General features: G+C 40.0%; 1 protein-coding gene across 1 annotated transcript in view; it reads left to right on the top strand.

The window, feature by feature from the left end:
- Positions 1–20,565, top strand: part of col7a1 (collagen, type VII, alpha 1) — a 96,838-nt gene that overhangs the window by 42,345 nt on the left and 33,928 nt on the right. The window contains exons 23-67 of the mRNA XM_077573497.1: positions 741–1,010; positions 1,095–1,238; positions 1,330–1,461; positions 1,542–1,688; positions 1,784–1,909; positions 1,991–2,140; positions 3,529–3,665; positions 3,779–3,905; positions 4,229–4,372; positions 4,463–4,632; positions 4,712–4,753; positions 4,919–4,945; positions 5,021–5,065; positions 6,364–6,483; positions 6,552–6,623; positions 6,704–6,739; positions 7,329–7,382; positions 7,485–7,556; positions 7,706–7,819; positions 9,201–9,227; positions 9,329–9,382; positions 9,489–9,560; positions 10,838–10,897; positions 11,097–11,132; positions 11,213–11,257; positions 11,903–11,938; positions 12,007–12,051; positions 12,140–12,175; positions 12,310–12,345; positions 12,427–12,459; positions 12,533–12,604; positions 12,699–12,755; positions 12,959–12,994; positions 13,083–13,163; positions 14,289–14,324; positions 14,696–14,740; positions 14,823–14,894; positions 15,010–15,054; positions 15,139–15,174; positions 15,334–15,375; positions 17,396–17,476; positions 17,643–17,678; positions 17,782–17,817; positions 19,738–19,818; positions 19,929–19,964. Coding sequence (XP_077429623.1) covers positions 741–1,010; positions 1,095–1,238; positions 1,330–1,461; positions 1,542–1,688; positions 1,784–1,909; positions 1,991–2,140; positions 3,529–3,665; positions 3,779–3,905; positions 4,229–4,372; positions 4,463–4,632; positions 4,712–4,753; positions 4,919–4,945; positions 5,021–5,065; positions 6,364–6,483; positions 6,552–6,623; positions 6,704–6,739; positions 7,329–7,382; positions 7,485–7,556; positions 7,706–7,819; positions 9,201–9,227; positions 9,329–9,382; positions 9,489–9,560; positions 10,838–10,897; positions 11,097–11,132; positions 11,213–11,257; positions 11,903–11,938; positions 12,007–12,051; positions 12,140–12,175; positions 12,310–12,345; positions 12,427–12,459; positions 12,533–12,604; positions 12,699–12,755; positions 12,959–12,994; positions 13,083–13,163; positions 14,289–14,324; positions 14,696–14,740; positions 14,823–14,894; positions 15,010–15,054; positions 15,139–15,174; positions 15,334–15,375; positions 17,396–17,476; positions 17,643–17,678; positions 17,782–17,817; positions 19,738–19,818; positions 19,929–19,964 — 3,401 coding nt within the window. The remainder of the gene's footprint in view (positions 1–740; positions 1,011–1,094; positions 1,239–1,329; positions 1,462–1,541; positions 1,689–1,783; positions 1,910–1,990; positions 2,141–3,528; positions 3,666–3,778; positions 3,906–4,228; positions 4,373–4,462; positions 4,633–4,711; positions 4,754–4,918; positions 4,946–5,020; positions 5,066–6,363; positions 6,484–6,551; positions 6,624–6,703; positions 6,740–7,328; positions 7,383–7,484; positions 7,557–7,705; positions 7,820–9,200; positions 9,228–9,328; positions 9,383–9,488; positions 9,561–10,837; positions 10,898–11,096; positions 11,133–11,212; positions 11,258–11,902; positions 11,939–12,006; positions 12,052–12,139; positions 12,176–12,309; positions 12,346–12,426; positions 12,460–12,532; positions 12,605–12,698; positions 12,756–12,958; positions 12,995–13,082; positions 13,164–14,288; positions 14,325–14,695; positions 14,741–14,822; positions 14,895–15,009; positions 15,055–15,138; positions 15,175–15,333; positions 15,376–17,395; positions 17,477–17,642; positions 17,679–17,781; positions 17,818–19,737; positions 19,819–19,928; positions 19,965–20,565) is intronic.

Below are 20,565 nucleotides of genomic sequence, written 5' to 3' on the forward strand. Positions count from 1 at the left end.
TGGGAGCATGGGAGCATTATCTTTAGGTGTGGACTCATCATCCCACATGGCCTTTTTTCTTTTTTCATCGCTCCTGAGTCCAGTTGCTATGTGATCAAGAAAATAGAAGCCTTTAAAAAAAATTAATAAAATAAAATGTTTTCCTTTCCTTTAGGCTTATTGATATGTTAATCACGCTTTTTTCTTCTTCCCCAGTTATTCGATGATTTTCTTGGTTGAGGACAACAATTGCACACTTTAAAAACAAATGAAACATACAGTATTTTATAAGGCGCAAATTAAACACTTGAGTAATAAATATTATTCAAGGCTCTCTTATAGAGTTGTAATTTTTGTGGCTCTTTTGTTTTAAATGTGTAGGTTGTGTTTGCCCTTCACTGCTGCTGGTAAATGGTTGATTAAAAAATGGTTTACATTTATGATTAATCTCACCTAGCTACAAAGTACATTGCCTTTACATCACATCAGCATTTTTTTGAAAAATTTTTGGGTTAGGGTTAGGGTTAGAAAAAGAAAATCCCCCCCAATGAATTTTCAGAGTTTCAGAATTTTCAGATTTTAGCTATTTGCAGGCCAACCTAGTCCCTATACCCCGCCAGTAGCAGGGGTCAAAGGTATCATTCACAATATGGTAATTGTTACTTTTCAAATGCTTGACATGATTTTTTTTTTGTATTCCTTCGTGACAGCTGCTTTGCTTTTTGTTTATATGACTTCCATTTTCTCATTTTGCATTTAAGGTGGAGAGCAGTCTCGTGACGTGGCGGCTGAAACCTCCGTCTTTACGATAGACGGCCTGCAACCCGATGAGGCGCTGGTATTTGGTGTGGCGGCCATAGTCAACGACCGTGTTGGCGAGGCGGTGACGCGTTCCACCCGGACCAACCCGCACAGTGGAGCGGTTTATGGCCTTCGCGCAGTCGACGTAACACCTCAGAGGATACGCATAGAATGGTTGCCTACCTTAAGGGCAACTGGCTATAAAATCAGATGGCGCAATGATGTTGATGGTAAGAGGCATTTTGAATGAAACGTGTGTGGCACTCCAAATATCAAATACAAAATGTGTTTGTTTTGGTTGTGATTCGATGCAGGAGTGGAAACAACTCGAAACGTAGCAGCAAATGTCTCTTCCTTCACCATCGACGGACTCCGGCCGGACACTATTTACAGCGTGTTTGTATCTGCACTGAGTGGCTCTCGAGAGGGAAGTCCCGGCTCCCTTAGTGTCAGAACAGGTACTGAACCGAATTGAAATAGACAGTATGTTGCTCTGAAAATGACATATATGAAGAATATTTGAAATACGTTTACTGTGTGGCACCGCAGAACCAAATCAGTCTAATGTTGGCACGGTGACGTCGCTCCAAGTCCAGGAGAACCCAGGAGAGGTTGTTCGAGTGTCATGGGTTGGCGTCCGAGGAGCGACAGCCTATCGGGTGTCGTGGAAAAGAACCGATGGTTGGTGGTTTTAATACATCAGAGCTCTGTGACTAATATTTAGATGTCCAGTCTCTAACCAGTTCACTGTTTGGCTGTAGGTGGCGAGGAGACAAGTCAGTTGGTAGGTGGAGACGTGACCGTCGTGGATTTAGACCGACTGGATCCCGGAGCCCAGTATTTGGTGAATGTCATGGCTTTAATTCAGAACCGCGAGGGAACACCTGTGTCTGTCCGAGTCACCACTCGTAAGTTCTGTTTTGACGCGTAGCCGCCATGTACGGTTCACTAAAGTTTCGTCTTGATCCTTACCTTTTGTAATGTGCTGAATCTCTGCATGAAGCTGGTGCTCCCTCCGTCCCGGCCACACTTTTAAGAGTAGCAGAGGTAACACAGGATTCTGTGCGCCTCAGCTGGCAACCATTACCAGGTGTCCGAGGGTATGTTCTGCGCTGGAGAAAGGAAAATGGTAAAACATGGTTACTTGGCATCGCTGTTTCTGATACACACACTTGTGTAGTCCGCTAATTTGTAGTTTGACATTTCTTAGACCGGGGTCCGGGTTTATCCGTCACACTGCCTGATTCATCCAGCTCTTACCAGGTGACTGGACTTCGTCTGGGCCATCAGTACCGCTTCAGCATACAGCCGACTTTTGAAAGTGGACTTGGAAGAGAGAGCTTTGCCAATGAACGCACCGGTAAGGCTTAAACATGTACTTTTTCATGAAGAGTATGGTTTTAGAAGTATACATAGACAATAGACAATAAAAGAGCAGTGTACAAATATCTATATTTTTAAAGGTGTGGTTGTTTAACCTTATCTTGTGCAGAAAAATAAATGAACCCTCTCATGATATTTTAGCCAAGAGTTGGCTCCCTCTTTGAAGTGTGATAACTAAGTCAATTATGATTTTTATTTTTTATTTTTACTTCCGACCACTCAAAAATGTTCAGTGGCATCAGACCTATCCATACATACAGTATATACTGTAATTTTTATTTATTTATTTTTGATGCCCTCTATGGACAATAAAAGCTATATAGTGTGCAATGAGCAAAACTAACTATGATGTATATAAAGCACATTTTGTCAGAATGGTCCCTTTAACCACGCACGCACGTGCACACACACGTCGCGTGTGCACGTGAGTGTGTTTTACTGCGTCCACACACACAGGCCTGTTCCCTCAATCACGGCCATGCCGGCTTGTTTTGGTGTAAGTATGGTCACTTGGCAAATATATACGTTAGCTCAAGCAAAACTAAAACATTGCTCCCTAGCGCCACTTGATGGTTTATGGCTTTTAATACTCTCAACTCACATTTTCATTTTCTACGTTTAGTTTAGGCCCCACTGAATGGATAAATTGGGTAATCATGGGAAAATCAGGTGTAGAGCGCATCAAAAATATGGAGAAAAAAAAAATTGATTTATAATAGGAGTCCCACATATAATAATGACAATAATAATTTAGAAATGATGGATTGTGCCATTTTGAACTTCAACATGTTTGGACAATCTGGTGAAATTTCAGCTCCATATGTGTTTTGTTTTTTTATTTAGTATGCTCTATCTATGATAATATTATTAATTAAAAGAAAATAGCCAAGAATTGGACAAATACTGCACAAGGTAGACCCATGAGACAAATACATTTCATTAGAGTTCCATTTTCGTTTATAGCAGTGCAGGCTGTTTTTTGTATTAATTTACGTGCCGTTGTGAAAAGCTTGTGACTGTCACTTTAATAGAAATGTACCGTTTCTTGATGAAGCAGCATGTGGTCCATCATTCAAAGGTATCCCTGCAAAGTACTTTGTAAACATATTGTATGTCATGATTGGAATGATCTTCAAGCACTCTCCCAAGCTGATCAAAACGCCTTGAAAATTGTACTCTCAGCAATACAGTAGCAAAAGGAGCAAATCTAGGTATAATTCAGTCTATTGACTGGCTAACAGAGAACTGACATTTCTATGAGGCAATTACATGTAATGAACGCCAAAAAAGCATCTTCTTGCTTTACTTCCACTCCTTCAGAATTGGGAGTTTTTACAGTATATGAAAACTTGTGTTTTTCCACAGTGTGTCTCGGTGGACGTCTGGATGTGGTCTTTCTCGTGCCAGCATCTACTGATCGAACTAACCTTGCCGGACCTCTGCGCGCTCTTCTCACAAGTGCAGTGGGTTCTTTCCACACTATTGGAGTGCGTGACTCACAGGTACAAAAGAAAAACATTAAGAAAATAAATAAAAGTGTTTAAAAAACACACATTCAATAGATTGGGTGAGTTTTCTGGTGTCTCATAGCCATATTTGGTTTTCTGCTCGTCAGGTGGGGGTTGTTGTGTATGGTTATAGACCCAAAACTTGGTTCCAACTCGATCGTCACAGCACGGCAGACACACTGCTCCAAGAAATCCAGTCGACGCCTTTTGGTGAAAGTCCCGGAAACAACATTGGTCAGTTTCTCAGACCTTTTCAAGAAAATCGATAAGAACATTGTTATCGTGTTGTTGATCACTTGGATGTGGTCTACTTCCTTTCTTTTTTTTCTTTTTTTTCTTTTTTTTTCATTCGGTAAATTTACCGATTTGACATGTCATCATCATTGCTCTCTTTTTTTTTTCAATATTTTTTTTATTTTTATTTTTTATTTTGTATGTGTATGTGCGTGTGTGCGCGCGTGTGAATGTATTCATTAGTTCACCTAAAACCTATTAAAAAATCCCATACCGTTCACCTAAACCGAACACTTCCAGATGTGGTCTACTTCCATTTGCAGGCCAGGCATTGAATTTTGCCACTCAGTATCTTCTCACCACCTCCGCTGGAAGGAGGCCAAGGGTCCCTGCGGTTGTTGTCATAATTTCGGATCAAAAATCTGCGGACAGCCTCACGCTTGCAGCCTCCAGCCTCCGGGCGACAGGTGAGAAGTGAGCGATCATATGTCAAATGTGATTTTTTTTGTTGCTTCCATTCATTAAAATCATGTCATTCGGGGGGGGGGTGTTTCCAGGGGTGACCGTGTTGGCAGTCGGAGTAGATCGGGCAGATACCGAGGAGCTGCGGCGAGCAGCGACAGACGGCAGCACCCAGAACGTTCTGTATGTGCGCGATGCCACCCAGTTGGACGCGTTACATACTGATCTGGCAGACTTGCTCTGTGGTATTGCCAGAGGATCAGGGGTGCGGATTTCTCTTAATTCCTTGTGGTTTTTGTGTATTTCATCCAACCTTTTCTTCAGCATGGTGTTTGTGTTTTTAGGGTGGCCCAGGGCCAGAACAGTGTACCGCTCAATGTCCACGGGTGAGTCATCTTGAGTTTGACAGCATTTGTAATTACAATCGGATTACTTCTATTAAGTACTGAACAAACAGCTCTGCTTACGACTTCCAGACACACCCTACAGATTTTTCTTCTTTCTTTTCCGCTCCTCATGACTGAACCTCTTGTGTATGTTTTTTTTTGTAGGGAGACAAGGGAGATCGTGGAGAGAAGGTGCAGCGCAGTTTCTTTTATCTTCTGTTACACTTTGTTTTTCACCTGTTTATGCATTATTGTTATATTCCTCAGGGGGAAAGAGGCAGAGATAGTATCGATGGACGCAAAGGAGAACCTGTAAGTCATTCGTCAACATTAAATATTCCATTCACATGGCACAACATTAAGTTGTGTTGTAAGCCAAAATATTACATACACTTTTCATTAAGATGATGCATGAGCACTCAACTCACATCAAACAGCAGTTTGGTAAAACCTGGCAATAGCCAGATTGATATTGTGATTCACTCAAGGGAGTTCTCCACAATATCAATCTGGGACTTGGGGGAAGCACAAACATATTTACTAGCTCAAAATGCACAAAGTGCCTCTCGCTGTTCAACATTCATCAAGGAAAACGGTGAGTAACGGTAATTCTGCAAGAACGGAATTAATTGCAGCGTCCGTTCGTCCATGTTAGGTTTGTTTGTTTTTCCCGGCGTCGGCGCAGGCTTCTTGGTTTCGTCACAGTTGCATATCACGTCCCAAACACAATGTCGCTCTGTGAATGGTCGTTCGGATCGATGGAAATTAACGGGCTTGGTACAAGATGTATTCTCCGGAGCTTGTGAATTCACAAATACCGCGAGAATTCATCTTGCAGAGCAAGGTTAAGTTTGGTATATCTAAAAAAAAAAAAACTTAAAAAAAGGGTCTTTTTAATGCTCCCAGTGGACGTTTACTGTCAAACTGCCGTTTTGTATTAAAAACAACAACATATGATAACTTTGCCTTAGCAAAGTCCATTTAGGTTTATACCAACAAACAATGCAAAAGGCCTTACATGGACAAATGAATAGCAATGCTTTTACGGTGTTATATTCATTTAAAGAATGATGGATAGATGTTTAAACACAATTAGTGGAGCAACATAATAGACAGACAATATAACAATGCTCACAAACATATATTCTTTATCCTCTGAGAAGAATGACTACTACTCTGTATGTCTGTATTAATTATACTGCCGCTTGGTGGCAAAGGTATGCTAAACAGAAGCAGCATATGCACCAACCTTTTAATCCTTTATATGCTATTGTTTTTTTTTTTTGGAGTGCAGTTTTTCTTATTAAAAACATGATAAAATTTTTTGCGGGGTGGGAGAGCTAGAATGGATTAATGGCATTGCCATTCATTTCAATGGGGAAAGACAAGTTGAGAGATTATTGTGATATAATAGTTTGAGACACAAACTTGGTCACAGAACGTATCCAAAGGCACCACAGTACCTGTTCCCTAGGCGTTATTGTGACCTGTTTTGGGCTTTTTGTTGATTCTGACCAAGCCATTTAAAAATAAAATACTGCCCACGGGTTAAGAAGCAATTTTTCACACCCAAAAATGTTGTTGTGCACGTGTGTTTGTGTGTGCATCAGGGTCGGGATGGTTTTCCTGGAAGAGATGGTCCGAGGGGTCCCGAAGGGCGTCAAGGTCCTCCGGGGCCTTCTGTTCCTATTGAACCCTCAGTGGGGTCAAAAGGCGATAAGGGGGAGAGAGTGAGTAGAAATAAAACCTCACCAATGTCATGTCTCTGTAGGCTGATCTAAACAGTAAATGTTTGTAGGGTTTTCCCGGTATTGATGGAAATCCAGGTTTACCAGGACGACCAGGTTCCCCGGGAAATACAGGACTTCCTGTGAGCAGTAAAACCATAATAAAAAAAAAAATCTATTATTTGAGCACACAAAGAGATAATAAACTTTACGTGTTTTGTAGGGTTCACAGGGTCTACCTGGTGTCAGAGGAAGCCAAGTAAGTCATCCTCAACTCAAAGATGCATTCTACTGCTTTTTTTTTTTTTTTTTTCAGGAGAGCTCAGTATTGTTCATTCGATTTGACATCATCATTGCTCTTCTTTTTTTTAAAAAACAAATAAATTAAAAAAAAAAATAAGAAAAATGTTTGTTTTTTTTAAATATATATACATATACACATATATATATATATATATATATATATATATATATATATTTTTTTTTTTTTGTATGTGGGTGAGCATGTGCATGTGCGTGTGTGCGTGTGTGTATTCATCAGTTCACCTAAAGCCCATTAAAAAAAAATCCCATACTAATAATATAATATAATAATAAATTGCCAAATGCAGAAACATCAATGTAAGTTATCACGATGTAGTGGCTCTCGCTAACAGACAGAATTAAGTAACCAGAATTAGGTTAAAAAATTCTACAGTATATACGTAGACCATGTTTCTATAAATTTTGATATTTGGTTTTTATTTGAGGCAGATATTTTTTCCATTAAAATGTGATTTATAAGGAGGTTAGACGCATTCTACTGCTAATAAAGCATCATTATCATATTGTATTTTCTGTCACTTTAGGGAGAATCTGGTGCAACAGGGTCACAAGGACCAAAGGGAGAGAGAGGTGAAAGGGTGAGTTGAGCCATACATGATCTGTCCTAATCAACTACAAGAGATGGCACATGTGAAAACTCGGTGTGAAAATCTGTCCCTGGTACCTTACAAATGCTTCAGGGGGATCCGGGATCCACATCGGGAGGCGGCTTTCCAGGGAGGAAGGGAGAACCAGGCATCTCTGGAGTACCTGTAAGAAGAAATTACACAAATATTATTATATTGATATTCATTTTGCCCATTTTTAACTACACTGCAGGTAACAAAATGTGTCAGAATGACATTTGGTTTAGTCGTGACAGAAGATCAAATTAAATGACATTTTAATACTGTCCATTCAGGGGACCCCTGGTCGGCCAGGCATCGATGGTGCCAAAGGTACCCTAGGACAACCAGGTATACCAGGGCAGGATGGTCGCCCCGGGATACCGGGAACACCGGGACTCTCCATCAAGGTTGTGAACCCACCCTTCTTTCCATTGTGTTCACGAGTTAGAATAACAATATGCATGTACTGGTTACATGAAACACCCACCGACAGAATTTTAATGATCAAGTACAAGAGGTCTTTGCAAAACTACATCATAGTATATTCAATCAATATTTTAATTGTATTTAGATACATTACAGTAAAACAACAACAACAAAACATTCTGTGGTGTGAGTGAGATATATTTTTGGACTGATAAAAATTCAAAGTACCAACAGAGAACCTGAAAAAGGCATAAACCAATGCTAACTATTAATTCTATAAATGGGAAGTCAACCCCCCCAATTTTTTTTTTTTGGGGGTGGGGGGCAATAATATGTTCTATGCAGACCCACATCTAAATACGGTATTCAGGTTAATATTTTGTTAATGGAATATGAGATAAGCAGCAAAATCCAGCCATTTATATCAATATCAGAAGGTGTTTATTTTGCCACTTGATGTCGAGTGAAAATGACATCACAGTTGCTCAGGTCTCAGATAACAACCAATCACAGCTCAGCTTCAGAAAACAGGTGAGCTGTGATTGGTCATTGTCACGAGCAACTGTGATGTCATCTTCTGTCGACAGCAAGTGGCAAAATGGCCGCCCCCTGAGATGGATAAAAATGTCTGGATCTTGCTGCATAGCTCATATTCCACAAATTTAATATTAATCAGAATGTCATGTTTAGACTAGTGAGATCACATAATACATATTATTGTCAAGAAATGTTTAAGGTTGACTTCCCCTTTAATCACCAAAGAGTCTCAAAGAGCAAAGCCCACAGTTGACAAATATTAACATCTCCTGATGTTTAGCCCCAAGAGGGCAAGGAAACACTTAAACAAATATAGTTGTATAGTATACACTTGACAACTGTGCACAGACATAAAAACAAAAGGCTGCATGTTGTTATTTTACAATCGCGCACATGGTGGTAGCATTGAGTCACAATACAGAGTTTAGTGGCAAGGCTGATAAGTAAAGGGTATTTCAGCTGCAGAATGTCATGAAAACTACTGCTAGATTTGACTATTTCCCCATATACTGTACTGTATGTACATCATATGTACATTATATTAGCATTAAATAACCATAAATATTATGGCATTAAACTAAGTTTTTACTCCAACAAGCCAACATTAAAAAGTTTAACTGTTATATTTGAATATGGAGAAATATGTTTGATTATTTTTGTATTTGTGTTAGACTTGCAAAGTTGTTCTTTTGTTATCGCTTCTGTTTTTACTGTTGGTTAGAGTATAAGTCATGCAAACGGAAAATATCCACCTTATAACCTTTACAAGAGCAAGTTCAGCCTGCCAACTATGTTCAGCTTTCTTCTCTCTATCTCCCTCTGCAGGGAGACAAGGGCAGCCCTGGAGAGAGGGTGAGTCACCCTACTGCCATCTTGCCTACTTCTTGCAAAAATATCCTGAGGAACCTGCATGCATATGCATAATGACTCAACGCTTATCTCTATGCTTCTAGGGACCTCCAGGAGTCGGCAGCGGGGTGGCCGTAGCTGGCGAGAAGGGTGCCACAGTAAGTGCAGTCAATCAATGTGCTGACACACTTAGTTAGCAAATGAATTCTGCGATGCATGTGGGGCTTGGTACTTTGCATTCACTAATTGCCTTTTTATAATCAGGGTTCTCCAGGACCTCCAGGTGTGCAAGGTCCTAGAGGGCTGTCCGGATCACAGGGGGCCAAAGGAGACAAGGCAGGTTGATTTGCTATATACGTCATGAGGTGCACTGAGGCATTTCAGTATTAGATAGATTAGGAAAATTATTGAAAGGGGAAGTCAATCTTAAACATTATTTGACAATAATATGTTATATGTGACCTCACTGGTCTAAACACGACATTCTGATTAATATTACATTTGTGGAATTTGAGTTAGGCAACAAAACCAGTCGTTTTTATCCATCTCAGGGGGCGGCCATTTTGCCACTTGCTGTCGACTAAAGATGACATCACAATTGCTCAGGGCTCAAGCAAAGACCAATCACAGCTCACCTGTTTAATGAAGCTGAGCTGTGATTGGTTGTCACCTGAGACTTGCGCAACTGTGATGTCATTTTGACTCGACAGTAAGATGGTAAAATGGCCGCCTACTGATATTGATGAAAACTGCTTAACTCATATTCCACTAACGCAATATTAACCAGAATATCGCATTTTAGACTAGTGAAGCTGCATGGAACATATTATTGTCAATATTTTTTTGCGGGGTTGACTTCCCGTTGAAGTAAACTGCTGTACAAAACTATATAGAATTGTATGTCTTTGAAACTTTCCCCTGTTATTTTTTAATTTGACTTTTTATGTTAGAAAGGCATCCATTTTCACTTGCAGTGCTACAAAATTAGGGCTACATACTATTCGTACTTCAAATTGAAAATCGCCTTCAACAGTTTTGAAACCGATATGAGTGTCTGTTGAGGTGAAATGATTGGACCAATCAGTGGCTAGAGCAGGCATCACCAACATGTAATGGCTACAAAAGCTCACCTGTCATGAGATATTGGGATTTCCTAAGAATGATGTAGAAGTGATCATGTGAAATATTAGCTTAGTAGTAGTAGTAGTAATAGTTTTGCATATTATTCATGTTTCCTATCTTGTTTTTTTTTAATTATTTAGATAAATCAACAACGTGATGAGTGTCTTCACATAGATGACTCTCATTGATTGATAATAATAACAATAAAACATATGATTTCAGAAATATGCATCAAACTTCTAGCCCTTTGCAATAATCAGTACCCAAGGTGTAGTTCACTGTTTCAAAAAGGTTGGTGACCTCTAACCGGCTAGTAATTCAGTTGGAATTTTGAACAGTTTGGAAAAATGTTGAATACATCAAAACATGTACAGTATATGGACGTTAAGTAAGGTATTAATTCCTAAAAGATAACATTTTCGCATTTCTTTTTTCAGCAGCTGTCCTCCACTAATTAGTCATTAAAAATGCATTCCCTTTTCATTTTACAGGGTGACAGTGCTGTTGGGCTGCCTGGGCCACTAGGCAGGCAGGGCGATCCTGGTGACAGGGTGGGTCAGCCTAACAAACAACTCGCTCTACTTACGTGCCATGTGAATACATTTAGGTTTTACAGTCTCAGAGGAAGAAGACATGGGCAGATGTCAGGCTCTTTTTAGTTGCTCTTATTTAATCTTTGGACACATGTGGGTGAACACCCTTTTGTCGGTGATTGCCTGCACACATTAAGAGTCTTGTTATGTCCTTCAGGGTCCTCGTGGGCCCCCAGGAGAAATTGGCAGTAAGGTACGATAAAGGTATGAAAAATGAGATGTGCTGTAACATTTAATTAGAAGCCTGACCTCTATCGCGCTCTGTCCCGATAGGGCGATCGAGGTCAGCCGGGCGAGCCTGGATCGCAGGGAGACCGGGTAAGTGGAGATATGAGCAGGAGTCAAGCCTGAATATTAGAACATGGAGCATACAATGTGCTTTGAAAAACAGTCACGTGTTGAAAAACAGTAATGTTTATGCTTGTATGAGCACAGTCTGTATATATTCACCACAAAGGACACAACAAAAGTAGAAGCTAATAGCTGACATAATATTGACTATGTTTTTCCAGACTATAGACCACCTCATTTAAATGTCTATTTTTTTTTTCCTCATGAAGGTCTGGCTGTGTGAAATGATATTCATAGCTGCTCAAACTTAGAGGAGCGCTTTGTGTGACAGGCAATTTTTGCCTCTTGAAAAGTATGGTTGCATTAAATTGAAATGAAAATATTTGTTATGCTACATGGAGGCATTGGTGACATATCAGAACATTTTGCATCAACTGTGCATTTTTTTTCTCCTTTTTCTCCCTTTTTATTCATTCCGTGGATCCAAAACAAACAAACAAAAATATATTCAAACTGAAAATAAACAGGTTTACCCCCACCGCCCCCCACCATCATCGTCATCAACCCAAAAACATGATGACACCAGAAGCAACATTTAACAGGAAACAAAAACTCCCCAAAATAAAGAAAACAACATAACATAAGAATAACTGTGGATTTGTTTCTTTGCAGGGAGAAAGAGGACTTGCTGGTGAAACGGGAGAGAGAGTAAGCATTTATTTTGTAGTCTATTATTTCCAAGCGTTCACATCCTTATTTTCCTAATGTCTTCATAGGGGGACGCAGGAAAACCAGGAACCCCAGGACCTCCAGGGTTGAGGGTGAATATATACCCGGCGTCGCCATTTATGTTTCATAACCTGACTTTTGCTTGGAGTCTCATGTCTAAGTCTTTCCAATTGTCCTCAGGGTTCCCCAGGGCCCAGCGGAGCATTGGGAGAAAAGGTGAGATTGATTCAATTAGGAGTAATCATACCAGATGGGTCAGGTCAGTTGCAACGTGATTCTACTGCAGAACGTCTCATAATCGCATGTAATGAGTATCCTAGCAAAAGATTAAAGAACTTGTGTGTTCTCAGGGAGGTGAAGGTGCACGAGGGGAACCAGGGCGAACTGTGAGTTGTCTGAAAAATAATGAGTGGAATAATTACGGGTTTCGTAAATCTTTGACATTACTGTGTGTTAAAATTCTCCAGGTTCAAGGTCCCATAGGGAAGAAAGGAGAGCAGGTAAGTAATATCTCTTACAATCATCAATTTTACCATTATAGCCTGACACCTCCCATTTGCTCTTCTCCCTAAGGGGGAGCCGGGTCTGCCTGGTTTTGAGGGGCCCAGAGGAACAAAGGGAGACTCAGGACAGAGAGGAGAGAAAGTCAGTAACTGTACAGTTCTAAAAAAAAAAAAAAAAAAAAAAGGCACTGGTATCCAGTATCCAAATGACACCTCCTTTGTTCTAACCTTAAAAGGGATCTCCAGGGTCAGGCTTGGGCACGATTGGACCTAAAGGAGAGCGAGGAGAGGCAGTGAGTGAAAGCCGGCCGTCATCCTAACATCACATTGGAGAGTTCTGTTTTATCTACTAGCTCTTCTGCTTGCACCACCAGTACAGTGCCCGTGAAATATTCCTGACAATATCTTCTATTATTCATCCCGCGTTCCCTTGTGCCACATTTCAGTCGTGCCCCAAACTACAAATGCATAAATCATGTGCTCTCTCCCTCCTTAGGGAACTCCAGGTGTTAGCGGTAGGCCGGGTACCAAGGTGAGGAGAGCCTACTGTGCTTCATTTGGCTTTTCTGCTTGATTTGTATTTATCTCCTTGCCAAATTGCTCTTGAAACTGCCCATTAGGGAGACCCAGGTGAGCCGGGAGAGAGGGCAGAGGACGGCCGGCCGGGAATCCCAGGGAAGCTCGGTCTTCCTGGGAAACAGGTGACTGCACACTCAAGGGACTGGACAATCGCAAACAAATTACAGTCAGTTACTCACTTTCGTACACGTGCCAACCCCTGGTGTTCTTATTGAAAAACATGATGCCTATCATTTTTATTTAACCACTAACACGGCACATCTTTTTTAAAGAGGAAATCAACCTTAAACATCCCTTGACAATAATATGTTGTATGTGCCCTCACTATTCTAAACATGACATTCTGATTGACATCTGCCAGCCCCACGAACCCTGACCCCCAAATCCCGGGGACCCCCACCCATACCCAGGAATCAATGCCATAGAGGGGCCGGACAGTGGAATCACGCAATATTAACCAAAACCGTATTTTGTTTTTGTATTTTAGTGAGGCTGCATAGAACATAATATTGCCAAGACATTTTTTGGAGGTTGACTTCCCCTTTAAGAAAGAAGCAGATTTTGCTGGCTCCTGTAACTGTAATAAAATAATAAAAAGAAAGGAAATGCACAAGAATAAAGCAGTGTGTGGATATTTTAGAGGCCGTTGCCAATGATAGCTCAACAACCGTTTTTTTTTTTTTCTTGCCACAGATACATATGAAATTATAAATATAGTATTGTAAAACTCATAATTTTATTCTTTCTATTTGGGCCATTGTGTCACTTGCAATTCAAATTTCAAATTCAATTCAAATGAGTGGTGGACAATTGCTGGCCACGCATGACAACGAGTTGCACACTGCATGACTGCTTGAGTTGCATTGTTACGCCGTGATACGCACACGACATTGTGATGTATTAGACAGCGTGATAGGATTATTTCTGTCAGCTCAACATCTTCATCTCTGAGCAATCGCAACCAATTTCGAAGAGAATTGCAATGTAAATGTAAATTAGTTTGGGGAAAAGACAGATCTGTCTTGACAAATAGGTGATTTCTTCACAAATATTGTCTACCTGTTGAATGTGAATGTGAATGCATGCATCTTCCTCACAGGATGCTGTTATAGGTAATATATTATCCCCTTTTGTTTTGTGAGAGAAATATGCCATTGTGTGTCTGTATATGCTTCTTGCACACTGAGTGTTTTTTTTTTTGTTTCATCAGTGTTAAAAAGTCAGTATTATTTATGCTTGTGTTACAGGGAGAACGAGGAGAGAAGGGGGATGAAGGCACCGCTGTAAGTCTGATTTCTGATTCTCTCTTTGTAACTCTTTTCTCATTATTTTTGGGTATGTAAAGGATTTTAAATCTAATCACGGTGATTAATTACCATATGTCATTGCCACTTTCACTACATGACTTTAGTCTCTATGTGCAATTAGCATTTCTAGTTTGAACTGAGGCGGATTGTCATTTAACATGCAGTAGCTGTATATAGTTGTGTCTGCTTTCATCACACGTGTAATAGACTGCAGCATAACCTCCAATGACACCTCATTTGATTATAATTTGGGACTATGAATCCTGATTTCTTAAGTGACCTCCATTATCATCATTCTCAGCATGGCCGCAGTGTTTCAGTGTTGTTTGTTATCGTATCGTCCTCAGGGGGAGTCAGGACTTCCCGGGAAGCCCGGAGAACGAGGATTGAGGGTATGACAAGTTTGGTGATTTTGAATTTAGGTTTAAAATAGTTTGAGTTTCACTTTTTTTTTTTGTTTGGTTTCGCCCTTAGGGAATCTCTGGCCAGCCAGGGCGGCCTGGAGAGAAAGGAGACGCGGGTGAGCCAGGAGAGCTGGGGCGAAATGTGAGGCCCACATTTGTGCATCTTCATACAGACAGCTTTTCAATATGTTGGCAGGCCTTTCCACAGGTGCAAGGTCAGCTACTTAACATCTTTATTGATCTGCATTTGTTCACAGGGCAGCCCTGGACTCAACGGCCTCAGAGGAGAGAAAGGATTGCAGGTTTGTCCTCATAAAGTTTCATGTTATATGAATACACCGACACCTTGTTGAATAAAAATGCACGTTTTTCATTTCTTTCTTAAGGGAAGTCAAGGACCTCCAGGGCCACCAGGGAAATTGGTATGTCACGTTTCATAAACAAAAATCAATCATCTTTGGCAAAATTGATTGCAATTGTATATTGTAATTGTTATATCAATGAGCATGCGCATATTCAGCAAATTGCGATAACACTTGGTTCTATAATTACATGTAAAGGTCTCTGTTCTTCCTTAACAGGCTGACATCCAAGGCCAGTTGAAAGGACAGGAAGGGGAGAAGGTGTGTAAAAAGATTCGACTGCAACTGTACTTGCAGTTAGTTGCATTACACGCAGCAATGGCAAGGCCAAAGAGTCAGTAGGGCAGAGTCGCCATGGTAACGCTGTAAAGACATACAGAGTAATGGTATCCATCCATGACACAAATGATGTTTTGTTGTTCTGGAAGATCATGAACTCAGCTAAATTTAGGTTTTCAAGAGTCTCAGTTTGACCCTGACATGATTCAAATAGGGCACATGTGGCTAGCATGTCTACCTCACAGTCACAGGTTTGGACTTTAAGTCTCAGATGTCAACTTCCTGTGTGGTGATAAAAAAATGCTCCTCATGTATACAGTGGGTGGGTTTTGTCCGGATTCTCGGCTTCCTCATAAATCCAAACAATGCATGTTATTGTAGCTAAAAGGGGAGCTAGCTTTTTCCTACTCTCTACTTCAGCTGCTTTTTACTTTAATCAATGACAATTATTCTTAAAAAAAAATAAATAAATAAAAAATTTAAACATTGCATGAACTGGAATGGGACGTGACCATTTCTGGCTTATTCTGCTGTAAAAAAAAAAAAAAATTATACTTTATATTTACATCATTTACCATTGTACATCAACACAACACTACCCCAAAAATCATCTTCAATTGGTAATTTAATATGCAAAAAAAAAAAAAGCTTATTTACAACACAATTTTTTTTGCAAATTTATGATGCTATCGTTGATTAAAATGGTACGATACGAGCTCAGTTCGCGCCGGACAACTATTGATGTGAGCTGGCTCGCAGCGATGGCTCGCGGCAACCCCTTTTTCATGGTTTTAGAGCTATGGATGATGCAATAAATAAAGGGTTAGCAGTTTAATAGGTGAAAATGAATCTTCACACTTACCTTTGACGCTTATTTTGTGGGATTTTGCACTTTACCAATTCTGCTGTATGGATGCTCCAAACGAAGTTTCATTGTTCCTTTGTGACAATAACAATACTGTAGATATGCTGAATCTGAATCTGCCACAGTTCAACCATCTATTTAATACAAAACAGGCTTACTCAAATGTATATTAGCTAAACCTAACTATTTTCAAAAAAAATGTCTAAACTCTCTCAAGCGCTTTGGGGGCCTTGTAAGAAGGAAACGCTATATAAATGAAGTACCATTTAGGAATTTGTAAAGTGTAGTTTGAGCTAACTTTTTAACACTGACACTAGTGCAATACACACTCATAAGTGTTGAAACACTAGAAGTAAATAAGTGTAGTTTAGCTGAATTCAATATGAAACACTGACTCTAGTGTAGAGTACTTTCAACACTACTTAGTGTTTACCAATGTAGATCTTTAATACCACAACAGTGTTCGAGTAACACTGGTTAAGTGTGGGAAAAAAGTAACACTTTGAAAAGTGTAAGATTTACACTCATGGGTGTGGACATATAAAACACTTTTCTAGTGTTATATGTAACGCTCTCAGTGTTAATCTGACACTGGCGATTTTGCTGTGTTCTTCCAAATTTCCTTTTTGATGTGAATGTTTGTCAGTATTCTGTAGGCCCTGTAATTGACTTGCGATCAGTCCAGGATATACCCCGCCTCTCGCCCACAGACAGTTTTGCTCCGGCTCACTCTGAACAGGATAAGTGGTAGAAAATAGAAGGATGGATGGATGGATGATTTAAACACACTGCCGCCATCTGATTTGAAGTCAGACCATTACACACCACAGGGTCCTCACTTCTCGGGAAATACAGCCAAGTTGACAGTCACTATCTTTAACATTAATTGGATCAATTTATCATGGTAAAGCACCAATTTGAAACATTCTTTAAATACAGTATGTGGATGAGTGGGTGAAAATGGCAACATCATTTTCCACTTGACACTCGAATCTTTCACCTGCTTCCAGCTACGTGTACAGATCTGAAAAATAGAGGAAACCATCAAGGAAATACTTTCTAATCATGTATGGGGAAACGAAGAAAACTTTTCTGTGTGGCCCAACTAAGTGTTGATGCTATTGTTGTGCTTGTCAGGGAGACAAAGGAAACCCAGGAGCGAACGGAAGCAACGGTCAGAAAGGTGAAGCCGGAACTTCGGGAGCTGTAGGCCCAAGAGTGAGTCTGCCTCCTACAGTACTTGCGGTTTACAATTGCTTCCATGAGCTCTTGATCAGCGTCGGTGTATGCATCAGTATGCACACTGACCCTTTTCGCTGTTGATTTGTTATGCATGGTTGGTAAACCTGTGTGACTTCTTGTTCCTTCCCTGCTCTCTCCAAAGGGTCCTGAGGGACAGCGTGGGCTTGCCGGCTCCAGAGTGAGTTTTCTTTCTGTCACTGCATCTCTACTTATAACTGTCTGTACAGAAATATAGTGGTTGTGTTTCACTTATGTTTACCACACAAAAATGTCTTTTTCAGGGGGACAGCGGAGAAAGAGGAACACCTGGAGAGAAGGTTTGAACGGCGGCGAGCTAACTTAGCCTAATGCTACCTCCTGTTACCTCCATTTTGTTAACTAAGACACAATCCATAAACAGATAGGCATACACCAATTTCCCATTTGTGTTGATTTAGTCAAATTAATGTATCACCCCAAGTTCAGAAAAGTAAAATTTAAATAGAACTCAACTGCCCTAAACAAATGGATATACAGTAAAAAAACAAAACAATGTAGCGACATTATGCAGATGGAACTTTGAGTTCAGTGGATCTTTACGTAGCACTAGTGGTAGTCATATCACACTTATTTTAGAATTATTGTTCTCGATTACGTTGCCACAAATGCTCAGAAAGCTCAACCCTCAAATCCTTTTGCCATTTCATTTTTGTCCCATGTTATTGGTTTTCGAGTCTATTGTAAATCACAGATACACGTTTCTTCTCTTTTTACATCTCTGACAATCCTAAAGTAATGTGATCTGGTGTATTTTTTTGGGGGAGCTCAAACGGGATGAAAGCATCACATCACAACCCTATCAACCCATTTCTATGACAATACTGAAATTGTCAAACAGACTGAAGAAAGAAATGCTTATTTGTGAGCAAAATACTTGTTATACTTAAATGGAAACGTCTCCCCAATTTAAAAAATAATCCTAAATGAGGCTTTAATCTGGGTTTGTGAGCTATATGGGTTCTTTGCACAAATCCGCTACTTCCTGTCTTTTATGATTGGACAAATTGATTAATCCAAGTGTGTCAGGCCATTGTCGTCATGGTTACTGAGGGCACACCTCGATTAATCAGTTTGTCCAATCATGAAAGACACAAAATGAATGAGTGGTACTGAGTTCAGAAAGTAGTGGATTTGTGCAAAGAGCCCATTGTGTGATAGCGTAGCGATAATGTGATTGTTGGCAGCAAGCGGATTATAGTTTTATATGTACACAGTCTGGACCCATTTTATTCTCATATGTGTAAATCCAATGAATTAGCTTTATGTTGGCAGCCCAGTAATACCAAAGATCATTCTGTCATCCAAACCTACCACCATCTGTAGGTATATTTTATTCATCCCAGCAATAAATGAAAAGCTTAGTCTTTCTTTTGAATATTTTCACGGGGATTATTATGGGGATCATCTGAAACACATGAAGATCTCTAGGAAGGACTGTAATTTTAGCTAAAGTATATTAATGTCACCTGCTAATCTGTAACTTTAACTCCTCCGCCATACAGAATGTAAACTGTACATATGTAAACATATGTGTTGTATTTTTAATGCAAATTTTGATTTATTTTTATTGGTTATGGATATTATTAATACCATCGGTATGGATATGCACAAAAGCTGGTCATCTGCATGTAGTGCGGTCTTACAATCCGACCCTCTCCTTGGAGGAAAAAAATATTTCAAGCCCCCCTAACTCTCCACCACGACTATAAATCTTATTATGTATCTACAAAATTTTTGTAAAAACATCTCTGCATAGGAGCTAATACTCCTTGCACACGCTTTCAATGAGCACAGTACTGCCACCTACTGCAGTGGATGAACAATTACATCTATTTACTCTAGTATTGCAAAAATAAAATGAAAAAAATATTCAAATAGTCAAATTCTTACAAGGAAGCAAACGGGTACTGCCATGTCCTGTTACGACCTGCAAGTATCGGTGCTATCGTATCAACAAATACCTTGTACACCTCAATTAAAAACCTGTCAGGCTTTGCCGCTCTGCATTGATTTAATTGCCTTCATTACTTGTTTGCTTGTAATCTCTCCATCTATCTATTTCAAACTGTCCTCTGGGGGTGATTGTTGGAATGGTTAGCCTGTCAAAGAACGTCATAATATCCGGCGGGTCGTCTGGTGGCTCCAAAATGTAGCAAGTCATAGATTTGGCTCTAATCTTCACTTCTCTGTGCAATCAGGGAGAAAGGGGAGCCTCCGGGTTGGATGGTCGTCCTGGTCTGGATGGTAAACCAGGTGTTGCCGGACCACCTGGTCAGAGGGTACTGGAGCTCCAAACCCAACAAACATGCTGTATGTTGAACATTATCCAAAGTAGAACATGTCCACCGCTAATACGTTTTGTGTGCTTCTTGTCGTTTATTAATTGCAGGGTGATCCTGGGAAATCGGGGGATCCTGGAAGAGACGTGAGTTTACCTTTATGAAAGCATATAAAACTGTATACACAAATTGAAGAAAATTGTATTGATGACTTTTACAGCCCGGTATAGTTAAATGGAAAAAATAGCTGTTGTACTTCATGCTTGCATCCTACAGAGGGCACTGTGGAAATGTTAGCAGCTGTTACGCTGTGGAAATGATCTCCCTGCCACTTTTCTTTGAAGGGGGACTGTCACATTAAAATGGCCATTTTCATAATTACTCTTCAAGCACATAATGACTCATCTTATACTTATGAAATTAAAGGGATTCTAGGAATAGATATTTGCAAGAGCTGCAGCTCAGTGACGCTCGTGTTTTTTCTCTTCCGTCTGTGCTTACACATAAATATAAACATCTTGTAACTAATTCAATCTTTCCTGCTATATGCTGTAAAAACACTAGCCACACCATTATATATATATATATATATATATATATATATATATAGAGAGAGAGAGAGAGAGAAAGAGAGAGAGAGAGAAAGAGAAAGAGAAAGAGAAAGAGAGAGAGAGAGAGAGAAAAAGAGAAAGAGAGAGAGAGAGAGAGAGAGAGAGAGAGAGAGAGAGAGATTATTACACATTCAAG

Source organism: Vanacampus margaritifer, chromosome 8, assembly GCF_051991255.1.
Source record: "Vanacampus margaritifer isolate UIUO_Vmar chromosome 8, RoL_Vmar_1.0, whole genome shotgun sequence".
Taxonomy (NCBI): Eukaryota; Metazoa; Chordata; class Actinopteri; order Syngnathiformes; family Syngnathidae; genus Vanacampus; species Vanacampus margaritifer.